The following is a 15,139-nucleotide window of genomic DNA, read 5'->3' as shown; positions in this document are numbered from 1 at the left end:
ACAAGGAACACACCAGACAGGTCCGAGATACTGTTGTGAAGAAGTTTAAAGCCGGATTTGGATACAAAAAGATTTCCCAAGCTTTAAACATCCCAAGGAGCACTGTGCAAGCGATAATATTGAAATGGAAGGAGTATCAGACCACTGCAAATCTACCAAGACCTGGCCGTCCCTCTAAACTTTCAGCTCATACAAGGAGAAGACTGATCAGAGATGCAGCCAAGAGGCCCATGATCACTCTGGATGAACTGCAGAGATCTACAGCTGAGGTGGGAGACTCTGTCCATAGGACAACAATCAGTCGAATATTGCACAAATCTGGCCTTTATGGAAGAGTGGCAAGAAGAAAGCCATTTCTTAAAGATATCCATAAAAAGTGTTGTTTAAAGTTTGCCACAAGCCACCTGGGAGACATACCAAACATGTGGAAGAAGGTGCTCTGCTCAGATGAAACCAAAATTGAACTTTTTGGCAACAATGCAAGACGTTATGTTTGTCGTAAAAGCAACACAGCTGAACACACCATCCCCACTGTCAAACATGGTGGTGGCAGCATCATGGTTTGGGCCTGCTTTTTTTCAGCAGGGACAGGGAAGATGGTTAAAATTGATGGGAAGATGGATGGAGCCAAATACAGGACCATTCTGGAAGAAAACCTGATGGAGTCTGCAAAAGACCTGAGACTGGGACGGAGATTTGTCTTCCAACAAGACAATGATCCAAAACATAAAGCAAAATCTACAATGGAATGGTTCAAAAATAAACATATCCAGGTGTTAGAATGGCCAAGTCAAAGTCCAGACCTGAATCCAATCAAGAATCTGTGGAAAGAACTGAAAACTGCTGTTCACAAATGCTCTCCATCCAACCTCACTGAGCTCGAGCTGTTTTGAAAGGAGGAATGGGAAAGAATTTCAGTCTCTCGATGTGCAAAACTGATAGAGACATACCCCAAGCGACTTACAGCTGTAATCGCAGCAAAAGGTGGCGCTACAAAGTATTAACTTAAGGGGGCTGAATAATTTTGCACGCCCAATTTTTCAGTTTTTGATTTGTTAAAAAAGTTTGAAATATCCAATAAATGTCGTTCCACTTCATGATTGTGTCCCACTTGTTGTTGATTCTTCACAACAAAATACAGTTTTATATCTTTATGTTTGAAGCCTGAAATGTGGCAAAAGGTCGCAAAGTTCAAGGGGGCCGAATACTTTCGCAAGGCACTGTATGTACTCTATCCTATACTATTCTACTGTATCTTATTCTATGCCACTCTGACATTGCTCATACATATATTTATATATTCTTAAATCCATTCCTTTACTTAGATTTGTGTGTATGTTGCGTAATTGTTACATATTACTGCATCGTCGGAGCTAGAAGCACAAGCATTTCGCTACACCCACAATAACATCTGCTCAACAGGTTAATGTGACCAATACAATTTGATTTGATTTGATTTCTTTCAGTGGAGACCTCTCTAGCTCTCTGCAGGTCTTGAAAAACTTTAAAAGCATGAGATCTTCAAACTCTTACAGTTGACTCTCCACAGACCCTGTTTCCAGACAACAGCCTTCCTTTATCTCGCTGCTACTCAGTCATTAATGATGATATTCAAAGTTAAATGGATAATCCAAGGGACACTTTGCTTTACTACTTGAAATACATTCTTGTAATTGAGTCTTCCTAAGATTAGGATTGGTGAGTTTGAAGTAGTACATTGCTTCTAATGAGTCCATTAAGAAGAGGAATCAGGAGATGAGTGGCAGAGAAATTCTCCATATTACAAGCATGAAATACCTAAAGTACCATTGCAAATGTGGTAGGCTAAAATCACCCGTGTTTTATTAATGTGGATATTTGCATCTTAATTACACACTTAGAGCTCTATTTTCGACTGGCTCTAAGGAGGCGCAAGTGTCAAATTCACGTTAGTTTTCAATTTCGTTGTGTCAAAACTGGCACACTGGCATTTTCCAGCCCTAATGCCAGATTCGGCAATTTACCTGTCTAACATCAGCTTGCTTGCGAGGTGGAAGGGGTGGCAATGATTGAGGTGTGTCCTTAAAAACAATCGCAAAAGTGATAATTTCAGGCAGCGCTTTTGGTAAGTTTTAAGACCCACAAAAAGCAGGTCTTAAAAGTAATGCAGTTGATAATAGCTTGGATTTTGAGAGTGGAAGTGCAGCCTATTCAGTCATGGCGCACATTGCCCATGGAAGGAGAGATGTGCCTTTTGTACGGGTGAATCTCATTATGATTTTTTTATTTTTATTATTTTAACCTTTATTTAACTAGGCAAGTCAGTTAAGAACACATTCTTATTTATAATGACGGCCTAGTTCAGGGGCAGAAAGACAGATTTTGACCTTGTCAGCTCGGGGATTCAATCTAGCAACCTTTCAGTTAATGCCCCAACGCTCTAACCACTAGGCTACCTGCCATCCCAAAAGAAACATACAAAACTATTAAACACCAAGCATATCCTACCCTCCCCTTGATCAAGGCTGGTTTAGCAGCATCGCATATGTGCGTCTTTTTATCCTGGCCATTAGTCAAAAGAGGCCTATGAATAAAGGGTTTTAATGGTGTACTGAGAGTGCTTTGCCCTCACTCTTTTTCATTATTCACAATTAACATACAGTACCTGTATTTTGCTTGTTTAAGTAGGCTATCCATCCCCATTATCAAAGAGCACCCCTTGTCCGATTACCAAAGACACACTTCTCCAAACGATTCAGTCATCCTATATTGTCAAATCAACAGCAGATTTTTGAGAGAATCTGCCTTGCACATACAGTGGTTCCTCATTTAAAAGTTGCAGTATAGGGTGGTATGCTGTGGTAGGGTTCAGCGCTTTACAGTACTTGCCCTTAATGATCAATTTAACCACCAGAGGGCATCTTTGAGCACAGATACTACATCCTTTGACCACTGCATTTTGAGATTATGCATGACCTTTTATTGATGAAAAGGTGCTGATCCTGGTCTTTATTATTTATGATGTTTTGCTGATATTTTTGCTAAATAACGACATGTTAGGGTGTTTCGATTTTACAGTAGCCTATGTAGGCCTGTAGCATACCTACACAATCAGTTTATACAACTCCTCCAAAAATATAAATATGGGCAGAATATTGTATAAAATATGTATATTGTTAAAGACTGACATTTGGTAGTTTCAATTAAATCTGTTTTCTTTCATTCAAATGTGACTCGTTTCATTCTCCTTCCATTTAAGCCTACATTTAGGCCTGTGTGTGCACTGTGCCAACAGTACAATGAAACGAGAGATGTGATTTATGATATCATGCTGCTGACCTGGTCCTATCTATATTGTTGCTGGTTTAAAAAACAGTTTCATTATTTTTCATTTCATTTGATTAAAAAAACCAAACTTATTATAAATATTCACCGTCCAAGAGTTTATGACGAGAACGTACATGGGTTGAATGCAATGCAATTTATTCAGCTATTTCTGGAAAAGTGCTAATGTGATCTGTAAGATGGTTCCATTATGTTTATTAAGCATTACATTTTGCAAGCAGTATAATAGTAAGTGGATATTCCCCCTTTCTCTTTATATTGGATCTTTATCCAGCGCCTGTGAAACTTTTGGATGTGCATATGTGACTCATTTAAGGAAACTAAGCATGTAGCGCGTCAATACTTCACAGGAGTGCCATTTGAACGTAAACATTTTTTTAAATCCAAATTGTTTTTCGGCAGAAATGCCTTCTGGAACATGTAAACCTTCATGTGCCTTAATAACAAACTTGTATTCAATCTGTAAATACAAATAAATTGTTAAATTACAAGCCTAGTTGGTTTAGCCACGGAAAAAGGCAGGAACCTTCTCACTAGCCATGATTGGCTTTGATAATGGATGGACTGAACATGCCGAGAGATTGGATTGTTCGGATTGGTCTGCCATATAGCACACTTCTGTCTATAACATGAGCTGGTCAGTATGTGTAGGTAATGCTTACTAAACAACTTTTTGGAAAAATATCATGTAGTAGAACTGCGAAAGTGTTGCTCTCCACATTCTGGAAGACCAAGTTTTGAAATCAGTGGAATTCCCGGTGGAATTAGAGTATGATAGCGAAGGAGATGGAAAACAATTCTGTGGTTTGATTGCAAATATGCAGATGGATTCAAAAAGAGAACACACAGAAGGCTGTTGTATAAAACACCTGGCACCGGATTACATCTTCAAAGGCAACCATGGCATCAGTGACAGAGCGGGAGAAGTGTCCTCCATGTATGCAGGTAATTCAGTCAGAAAGTCATTTTCATTTCAAGTTAAAGTGTACTGTTTGGTAGCTAGCTAACATAAACTGGCTGACTCACTAGCTAATGTTACGTGCATGATCTGTGTCATAATATTATTCAGATCTCTGAGCCATTTGCATTGCTAGTTATAACCTAAAGTTAGCTAGCTAACATTGAATCTGGTTGGTTAGTTACCTGCAGATTCATGCAGGATAGTATCATTATGAGTTGGGATTATGGTTCATTGTTTAGCTAGCTACATGTCTAAACAAAAGACTTCACTATGAAAATAACCATTTCAATCGAATGCTCATGATGTCACTGCAGCAACTGTCGGTAGACATAGCTGGTAAATTCGATCAGGCTATCTACTCCAATTTCAGAGCACTCTCGTCTAAGTGTGCCAGAGCGCAGAGAAACTTGCACAGTTACAGCCTAACTACCTCTGCTAGGGTGAGTAAAATGGTCAGAGTGAGTTGTTCTCTCATTTGTGTCTGACAGCTAGCCAACGTTAGCCAATTAACTTGAGTGCTGTTTTTAGGTCAGAACGCTTGTATTAAACCTACTCCTCAGCCAGAGCGTCCAGTGTGCTCTCTGAACGCTCTGAATTTACAAACAGACAATCTGACAACGCTCTTAGTTTACGAATGTCCAGAGCACACTCTGAGAGCACTCTGGCTCTCCAGATTGAATTTACAAATACACCCGTAGTATAAACTAGCCTTTAGTCTTGAAATCTTTGGTTGTTTACTGCATGGCCTCACATGTGAATCCTTAAATAGATGGGTGGGGTTAAGGCTTTTAAGAGGGAGCAAATGATGCTGAATTGGGTGTAGACAAAGGAGAGCTCGCCAATAGGTTTACCAAAACATTCAAGGGCCAACTTTCAAAGCAGAATTACTTTCCCATTGTTCCTCAACTGTAGTATGTTATAACATTTCATACACTACAGTCTCTACTTTTATCCAATGTAAAAAACACAATTTCAAATGTGAATTGAGACGGTCAGTCACATAACCTTCCATTGTCTGGATCTTTTTCCAGCTCCTGTGAAAAGTTTGGATGTTCGTAAAAACCCTCCATAGTCGAAATGGAGAAATGATGGTGCCTGTAAATGTATTTATAGCCTATTTAAAATAAGTTGTTTTGTTTTTATTAGAATTTGATTAGAATTCTACAGTATTTTTAAGCCTTATCAATAGCGTAGTGAATTTAATATTGCTTATGGACTACATTTGGCACATCCAGACTGCAATTTACAGTATAGGCCCAGCCCTTACACAGAACCCTCAGAAAGTGTAGTCACCCCTTGACTTATTCCACATTTTGTGTTGTTACATACTGAATTCAGAATTATTACATAGATTGTTTTTCTCACCCAGCTACACACAGTAGCCCAATACAAAGAAACCTGTTTTTATAAATGTTAGCAAATTAATTGAAAATTAAATATGGAAACATCTAATTTCCATTAGTATTCACACCCCTTAGTCAATACTTTGTAGATGCACCTTTGGCGGCGATTAGAGCTTTGAGGTGTCTTGGGTATGTCTGTATCAGCTTTGCACATCTGGATTTGGGGATTTTCTCCCATTCGTCCTTGTAGAGTTTCTCAAGCTCTGTTAAGTTAGATGGTGGCGATGAACAGCAATCTGTAAGTGTTTCCAGTGATTTTCAATGGGATTCAAGTCTGGGCTTTGGCTGAGCCACTCAAAGAATTTCACATTATTGTTCTGAAGCCATTCCAGCGTTGCTTTGGCTGTATGCTTGGGGTCATTGTCCTGTTGGAACGTAAATATTTGCCACCAGTCTAAGGTCGTGTGCACTCTGAAGCAGGTTCTCATCAAGGATTTGCCTGTATTTGATTTGGCCCCATTCATTGTTCCCTTTATCCTTACTAATATTCCAGTCCCCACAGCATGATGCTGCCATAACCATGCTTCACTGTAGGGATGGATTTGGATGTGTGATGAGCTGTGCCTGGTTTTCTCCAGACATAGCGCTTTGCATTCAGTCCAAAGAGTTACTTTTTTGTCTCATTAGACCACATAATATTTTGCCTTATGCGCTCAGAGTCAGAATCCAGGCGTACTGTCATGTGTCTTTTTCTAAGGAGCGACTTCCTTCTGTCCACTCTCTCATAAAGCCCAGATTGGTGAAGTACTGTAGAGACTGTTGTCCTTCTGGCAGGTTCACATCTCAGTCAAGGAACTCTGTAGTTCTGTCAGAGCGGTCATTGGGTTCTTGGTCACCTCCCTGACCAAGGTTCTTCTTGCCCGTTTGCTCAGTTTGGTCATAAGGCCAGCTCTAGGCAGTGTCCGAGTAGTTCCATATGTTTTCTATTTCCCAATGATGGAGACCACTGGGCTTTTTGAAACTTTCAACTTTCTAGGAGTATTGGTTTTATACCCTTCCCCAGATATATGCCTTATCACAATGTTATCTTGAAAATCTAAGAACAATTACTTGGACTTCATGGTATAGTTTCTGCTCTGACATGCACTCTCATTTGTGGGACCTTAAAGAGACAGGTGTGTTTCTTTCTAAATCATGTCCAAACAATTTAATTAACCACAGGTGGACTCCAATCAAGTTTCAGTGACATCTCAAGGATGATCAAAGGAAATTGTGGGAAGACTTGAAGATTGCTGTTCACGGCCGCTCCTCATCTAATTTAACAGAGCTTGAGAAAATCTGAAAGAAAGAATGGGAGAAAATCCCCAAATCCAGATGTGGAAAGCTGATAGACACATTTTTTAAAATTTGATTTCATTTTATTTAGCTAGGCAAATCAGTTAAGAACAAAATCTTATTTGGTGTCCCAATGCATACCCAAGACCACTCAAAGCTCTAATCGCCGCCAAAGGTGCTTCTACAAAGTACTGACTCAGAGGTGTGAATACTTATGTAAATTATATAATTCTGTATTTGAATTTTCTAAAAACATATTTTCACTTTGTCATTATGGGGTATTGTGTGTAACAGGTTGTAATACAATGTGTAATAAATCAAGGAGAATGAATACTTTCAGAAGTCACTTTATCAATGTGAATGCTATAGCCTACGTTTAACAATGTACAGTATTTCAATATTAAAGTAATGCAATTAGAATATTGTGGACTGCAAACATGTTCAACATATTTAGCAAATATAGGGCAGGCTATTTAACAAACTAGGCTATAATGGACTTACATTCAAATTGTAGTTGATGACAATGTAATACATAAAATACTGTAAATACACAACTTGAAGCAACTACATACACTGAATATACAAAATATGAATTACACCTTCCTAATATTGAGTTGCACTCCCTATTACCCTCATAACAGCCTCAATTCATCAGGGCATGGGCACTACAAGGTGTCGAAAGCGTTTCACAGGGATGCTGGCCCATGTTGACTCCAATACTTCCCACAGTTGTGTCAAGTTGACTGGATGTCATTTGGGGGGTGGACCATTCTTGATACACATGGGAAACTGTTGAGCGTGAAAAACCTAGCAGCATTGCAGTTCTGGCCCCAACCCTTGTGACTGGCATTTGCACCCATACCCCATTCAAAGGCACTTAAATATTTTGTTATACCCATTCACCCTCTGAATGGCACACATACACAATCCATGTCTCAATTGTTTCAAGGTTTAACAACCTTTGTTTAACCTGTCCCCCCCCCTTCATCTACACTGATTGAAGTGGATTTAACAAGTGACATCGATAAGGGATCATAGCCTTCACCTGGATTCACCTGGCCAGTCTATGTCATGGAAACAGCAATGTTTTGTATACTCAGTGCGTTTAGAGACGCTTAGCCATAGGACAGGGAGCAGGTACTGACTTTACAGTGGAGATGGTAGAGGTCCACTTAATCCTACCCAAAGTGTGCCCTCTACAGCCTATTCAGACCATACCTAATTCATTATTAGTTTGTTTTGTCTCTAAAACAAGAACATATCTTAAAGTGGCAGCCCTGAGGATATATTATGTTGTAAATATTACCAATAAACAGACTCAATCCTATCAAAAGCTTCTGACATATCGAGCGGCTAATGCTTGGGGTTTGAAGGTCAAATATGCATTTAGTCAACCAGGAAATGTATTCACAATGTGTCTTCTTGCCTGTAACTTAGATTACAATATATTCATGCTAATCATTTCATTTATTGACCTCAGAGGGAAGTTTTTGTTGCTTGAGAACATGTACTTTTCATGACTTCATTATCATGGCTCACAGATGCATGAGCACTGATCCTGGCTCCATGTGATCATGGGTAAGTGAGAAATACAGGACTTACACATATACACATTGGCATGTTAGACAGAGTCAATGACCTTTCAGGAAATGTCTGTTCTTTCTTCAAATCAAATTGTATTTGTCACATGCCCCCGAATACAACAGGTAGACCTTACCATAAGATGCTTACTTACAAGCCCTTAACCAACAATGCAGTTCAATAAATATAGTTTTTACTAAATAAATTAAAGTAAAAATGTAATAAAAAGTAGCACAATAAAATAACTATAATGAGGCTATATACAGGGGGGGTACAAGTACTGAGTCAATGTGCAGAGGTACAGGTTAGTCAAGGTAATTCGTACATGTACGAAGGATTAAAGTACTATGCATAGATAATAAGCAGCGAGTAGCAGCAGTGTAAAAATAGAGGGGGGTGGGGGTCAATGTAAATAGTAATGAAGGCCATTTGATCAATTGTTCAGTCTTATGGCTTGGGAGTAGAAGCTGTTAAAGAGCCTCTTGGACCTAGACTTGGCGCTCCGGTACCACTTGTCGGGTATCTCACAGAGAGCAGGTTGTTCTGTTGTGAATATTGCTCTGTTGTGAAGAAAGGCAGAAAAGCTTGGCTCAGGTTATGAGGGTGCAGGGCTCGTAACACGCCATACTGAGAAATATTATTTTCAAGCAAAAAATACATTGAGTACAATATGATGCTCAGAGATACTATGGGAGCTTAGATAAAATTACAATGTCTCAAAATGAACATCCTGTTTTGCAGAAGTTGTTCTGATAAAGGCCATTGCTTTTGAATTAATTTCAGAATTTTAGTGTGCAGTTCTTCCCTGAGGTGCAGACTAATGGTTAGTGTTGAGCTCAATTAAGCTTGAGCATTAAGCTCAATTATCGGCAATGCAACATTATCGCAACAACGCTGCTCCAGACCATTAGCAATAATTACCATCCATAACAAAATATATTGGACAACTCTTTGAGTCGGGACAAGATAATTCCGTTTGAAATTACCTAAAATGTACATCCATTCTAAAGAATATGTCTGGAGAAAATTTTAAATAATTTGCAATGAAATTCCAACCGTAGAATTTAATCATTCTCTAAAGCCTACTAGGAACCAAAAATGCCCTTCTTTAACCAGGTTCCATCCTCAAGAACAAGTTTATTTTACCCCTTTTCGTGGTATCCAATTGTTGTAGTAGCTACTATCTTGTCTCATCGCTACAACTCCCGTACGGGCTCGGGAGAGACGAAGGTTGAAAGTCATGCGTCCTCCGATACACAACCCAACCAAGCCGCACTGCTTCTTAACACAGCACGCATCCAATCCGGAAGCCAGCCGCACCAATGCGTCGGAGGAAACACTGTGCACCTGGCCACCTTGGTGTGCACCTGGCCACCTTGGTTAGCGCACACTGCGCCCACAGGAGTCGCTGGTGCGCGATGACCCCTACCGACCAAGCCCTCCCTAACCCGGGCGACGCTAGGCCAATTGTGCGTCGCCCCATTGACCTCCCGGTCGCGGCCGGTTACGACAGAGCCTGGGCGCGAACCCAGGGACACTGATGGCACAGCTGGCGCTGCAGTACAGCGCCCTTAACCACTGCGCCACCCGGGAATTTTGAGTCTCAATACAAAGAAAGGCTCTGAATACTTACGTAAATGTGATATATCTTTATTTATTTTTGTATACATTTGCAAACATTTCTAAAAAGCTGCTTTTGCTTTGTCATTATGGGGTATTGTGTGTACCTGTATATTGATGAGAGGAAAAAACAATTTAATTAATTTTAGAATAAGGCTGTAACGTAACAAAATGTGAAAAAAGTCAACGGGTCTGAATACTTTCCAAATGCACTAGTCAGCAATGCAGTGTGTAAAGCGTGATGAGTAGTTGACTCACAGATAGAAAAAGACAATAGTTGATCAAGTTTCAAACAAATTAATTTCTTTAAGAATTAAGAAGATCCTGTAGAGAGAGAGAGAGAGAGAGAAAGACAGAGAGCTAGCTATATTTCTTTGTATTTCCTTCCTTTTTAGTTTACCTTTCACTTTTTTAGCTAATGCAGCTAATTTTGCCTACTCAACAACCTGACAAACAGAGAGGAATGCTATGTATGTTAGCTAGCTGGCTAAGGCTTTCCCACACGGCAACTCTTCCAAGTCAAGGTAAGCTCGGTTTTAATCTTTTACACCGGAGCACGCCGGTGTAACTGCTAAACTGCTTTCTGTACACTGTACTGCGTGATGCACACATGGACTGGGTTGTGGGTTTACTAATGCATTAGTTCCATGTTTTTTACTATAGCGTTAATATGGTAACAACGATGTAGGCTGTGTAGCGGTTAGCACTCATGGAATGAAAGTCTGGCTTGGAGAGTTATTTGTGCCTGGTCACAAACAGCTGTTGTGTTGTGCACTGAAGGTGAGAGGAAGAGAGCATGTAGATGTGAGAAGGAATTATGCAACGAGCAAACTGATGATGCTGTATGTGGCTGCTATGAAAGTGAACTGTGTCTGCAGGTGATCAGGGGTGTATTCATTCTGCTGATTCTATTGCAAAATGATGCTTAAACGGAAGCAAATGAAACAAAATGGGGAAGGAACTACCTGAATTTGTCCAATAGAAACTTTTGCTTTAGTTGCTAAATGGAATGCTTTGCAACGGTTTGGACTAATGCTTAAGCACCCCGGATCGGCTAGATGCAGGCAAGACCGTGCAAGAAGGTGTTGAATGTGTCACTGTCTGTCACCTTGATTATTCCTATTTGTCTCTCAACCTGCGCAGCTATGTTAAAAACGTTCATTTGTAGACTCGTTGTAGCAACCTCATGATGGGTATAGTGCAAAATAATGTAGTAGCCTAAACCTATCAATGTTACATTGAGCTAGGTGAATGGAATATGAATGGCAGTCATCCAATATGCTGTAATAGAAATAAGGCCATGCTCATAAAAAAATTAAATGCCTGACACCCCACAGCCCAGCCCACAGACAGAACACAGCTGACTGGATACAGACTCTTTCCAGCCTCTCCTTCTCGCTGTCTGTCTGCTTTGGTCTCTGGTGAAACATTGATTACTTGGTGTTGATAACAAGTCACATCTAAAGACACAGACCACTTGCAGAGCGGCTAAAATGCCTATGACTATGTCAAAGATAGAGAAGCAGAGGAAAAATGGAAATGTACAGCATCATCAGTCATATCTAATAGACTGCCTGCAGTGGCAGCAAACAATATTACGTGCCACTTTATAAACTGGCCCATGATCAATATACAGTGAATTGACTCAAGGTCACACCACTACTACTAGCTAAGCATGCAAGCATGCACAATGAACAGCTGTGGTCTCATGCTTTCTCCAAAACAGTTAAGGAAACCTTGGAATGTAATGTTCACAAAATGATGCCTATTTGCATCCCAAAAGAAACACCTGAGCCATCGAAACCCCAAAGACTGATATACAAAGAGAGCTAAATTAAGCCAAGCTTTACATGAGAGTATGGATTTTTCGAAGCTCCTTCCTCCACAGTAAGACCTCTTGCTTCTCCCTCTCATCCCTATTTATTTTCCTTTTTGCTTGGCGTTCGCATTGACTGAAACTAGATGATTATGGAATGTACTGTACTATGGGTAATTTACAGATGTATGTAAATGTATTGCTGAAATCAATAAATGTTGCCTTCACTTTGGACTTGCTTGCTTGCCTGTCATACCCTGCCTGCTGTAATGTTTGACAAGGTTATTTTCCCCCCGGCTTGGCTTTGTTTGCTGAGAGCTGGCTTTCTCTCCCCCGTCCAGTGAAGAAGGGGGTCCGTCGGCCATTACTGTGATTTTCTCTGTCAACAACAGTGCTTGAGGAAGGAACACTTTGACTGCCACCAGTTACCGAGAAGAGGATATATGGTAGGCTCAGACCTTCACTGTCCCTTACTTCAGTTATAACTTTAATATAAACACTTGAATACATTAAAATCACAATCAAAGTACATGTAGTCCCACTTGGTGGATATGAATTGGGTAAACAAAGACTCTCTAGGAGTCTTAGGGGATACCATTTAGAATATTCAATGGAACATTTCGAGAATGATGGCCTCAGGGGACTACTTTTAAAGCGGGAGTAACAATACTGAATGTTTAAAATACATGGTTGTGAGATTGAGGCTCTGAGGGATACTTCTAAAGCAAGAATAACAATACTGAACATCTAAAACCTTCAGGACCCAGCTGATCACCACTCCTTCCCTTTGATCCACAGGTCAGTAGAAAGTATATTTTACAGACAGCCTTGAGATCAAACCGTGTGTTTACAGTATCTTACAGTACCCGGGGCAGGCAGACAAAACAAAACATCTGCTCCGTTAAACAAAAGTCCTCAACAAAAACCTGACTTAGACCAAACAGAAGATATACCACAAAGTAGTCCTGCACGGGTCCATTATTTGGAGCCGCACCCGTCCCACGCCGTCCACATAAATTCCCGAGCACCACCTGATATCCGATATCATGACAGATTTTTCACCTCAACCCGACCCACCCACATATAATTGTTTTCCTGAGAGATGATCAGTGACTGTCCAAATAACAAATGTATTTAATTTTTATGACTCCAGAGCAGTAGGCTATTATTCCCCTCCCTAAGTGAATTAATTTGTCTGCATGTTTATTCAACATTTGTATAGAATGAAACCATGCCATGACTTTTTTTTACAATGAGATACGGCACATTAACAACTCAAATCGCTCTGAAAAAAGGGCCTTCTAATTAGCCTTTTTACCTAATGAAAACCTATAGCTGACATAACAAAACAAGACCTTTTACATTCAATACTGTGAAGATAATCAAATAGTTTAATTGAAAGTTCAATCAAAAATTCCCAGAATCGAATATAGGCTGCAAAAATACATTTATTTAGTAGACTATAGTCTAGGCTACTCAAACATATACCAGCGCACCATTTTAAACTTGCCTGCGTATGGACTAAATGAACGAAAGGCTGAATTAACATAATTAGTTGATAATAAACTGAATTAGCCTATCATCAACAAAAACCTGCTTTCACTTTTTGCTGGCTGTCTGTCCATCTACCGTGTTATTGTCCAAAATCCTTCCAAACCAAACCAGGGATTTCACTCACACCGCACCTGTTTCCAGGATGTTGTATTTCATAACCTTTCTTTATATTTCTTCCGATTAAGCCTACGTTAGCCATTTTCGCGTGAGCTAGGCTAGCCAGAGAAAGTACATTTGGCAACGTATTCTCACGTGGGGGGATTAAACATATGTTTCAGCACCACACAACTAATGGACAGGTCCACAATCCACTGTGTGTGTGGCTGGTAGCCTATATGTCTGCCTCACTGCTCACAGAATGGAATTTGCATCCCAATGCAACACAACAAGCTCCTGGGTTTGTAAAACAAATATTATTTTGATTTTAAAAAATTCCGACCCACAATATAATTGTTTTGAACCGCGAGCCAACCCACGGTTTGAAAGAATGTTTTCATTCCACCCGCAAGCTGATTTTTTTTGCGGGTCAACTGTGTGGAACCGTGGGTATACGAAATGTATGCAGAACATGCACCAGGTGGTGTCCAATTACAGGTGGGGATACCGTCAACAACCTTCTAGAATTGGAGCACATAAACCAATGAATTGGAGAGAGATGCTGCCAGTTAAATTGAGGAGGAGGCGGTGGAGAAACAGCTGAGAGTGGATCTACCTCTACCAAAGCACCAAAAAGCATATTTTCAGCATTCAGCAAATCTACTTGGCAAAGAGGTGGTCAATCTGCCTCGAGAAAGAGGTGTAGGGGAAAGGGAGAGAGTGAAAAAGAGTCAGAAATGGATTTGACATTTCAATCTGGCCGTCTGTAAACTGAAGGGGCAACATCCGGTCCATTAGTATTCAACCGGCTGCAACACACTAGATCTGATCTTATCACACTAATTATGGGCAGTGGCAGAAGATCTCCTTTTAGACCTATGCCAGCCTGCCCTGGGCCAGCAGCATGGCCATGGCCTGACACTGGGAGTGCTGTCTGTTTTGCATAAGTAGTTATACTACGTTATGTATTGTTGCAGTTTCTTGTTAACATGCTGTTAGGTTTGATTTATTTCAGTGGTCATGGCAAATGGTCTTCAATGTGATATGAGTGAAAATAATGTGTGGATTGAATTTCTGTATGTTAAATCCATTACCAGATATCTAAACTACAGCTATGAAAAGTGAAAGCAAGATAATGGAAGAAGATGCAAGAATAGATGGAGAGAAGATTCTTACCGATTGATGCTGTTGCAGGGACTGCAACAGCCTCCTTCGACACTACAGACGGTCACGACACAGGAAAAGAAGAAGACACAGTGAATATTGAACTCCAAGCATCACAAATGTACACCCTAGAAAATGTTACAATCTACAGTTTGATTTCTCAACATGTTCTACTTTGAAGAGACCAGAAAGAGCAATATCGCATTGCCTTATGTAGATACACTACAAAGCAGGAGTTTTCCGAGTGGTATGGCTGTACCTGAGTAGTAGGAATTCAAAAGGGATTTGCTTTGCAGGGTTTTGCCTTGCACGGAGAAGGAGCAGGGAGAGGGGGATGCTGAGGGA

The 15,139-nt window shown here is 40.2% G+C and overlaps 1 protein-coding gene across 5 annotated transcripts in view; it reads right to left on the bottom strand.

The window, feature by feature from the left end:
• LOC110527653 (receptor-type tyrosine-protein phosphatase T) overlaps positions 1-15,139 on the bottom strand; it is a 511,724-nt gene that overhangs the window by 112,361 nt on the left and 384,224 nt on the right. For all 5 annotated transcript variants that reach the window (XM_021609068.2, XM_036983141.1, XM_036983142.1 and 2 more), the window contains 2 exons: positions 15,054-15,131; positions 14,807-14,848 (listed from right to left, as the gene is read on the bottom strand). In XM_021609068.2, the coding sequence (XP_021464743.2) occupies positions 14,807-14,848; positions 15,054-15,131 (120 nt within the window). The remainder of the gene's footprint in view (positions 1-14,806; positions 14,849-15,053; positions 15,132-15,139) is intronic.

The sequence above is a fragment of the Oncorhynchus mykiss genome, chromosome 7 (genome assembly GCF_013265735.2).
Source record: "Oncorhynchus mykiss isolate Arlee chromosome 7, USDA_OmykA_1.1, whole genome shotgun sequence".
Taxonomy (NCBI): domain Eukaryota; kingdom Metazoa; phylum Chordata; class Actinopteri; order Salmoniformes; family Salmonidae; genus Oncorhynchus; species Oncorhynchus mykiss.
The sequence above is the reverse complement of the archived record's forward strand: the minus strand, read 5'-3'. Positions and strand labels throughout refer to the sequence as shown.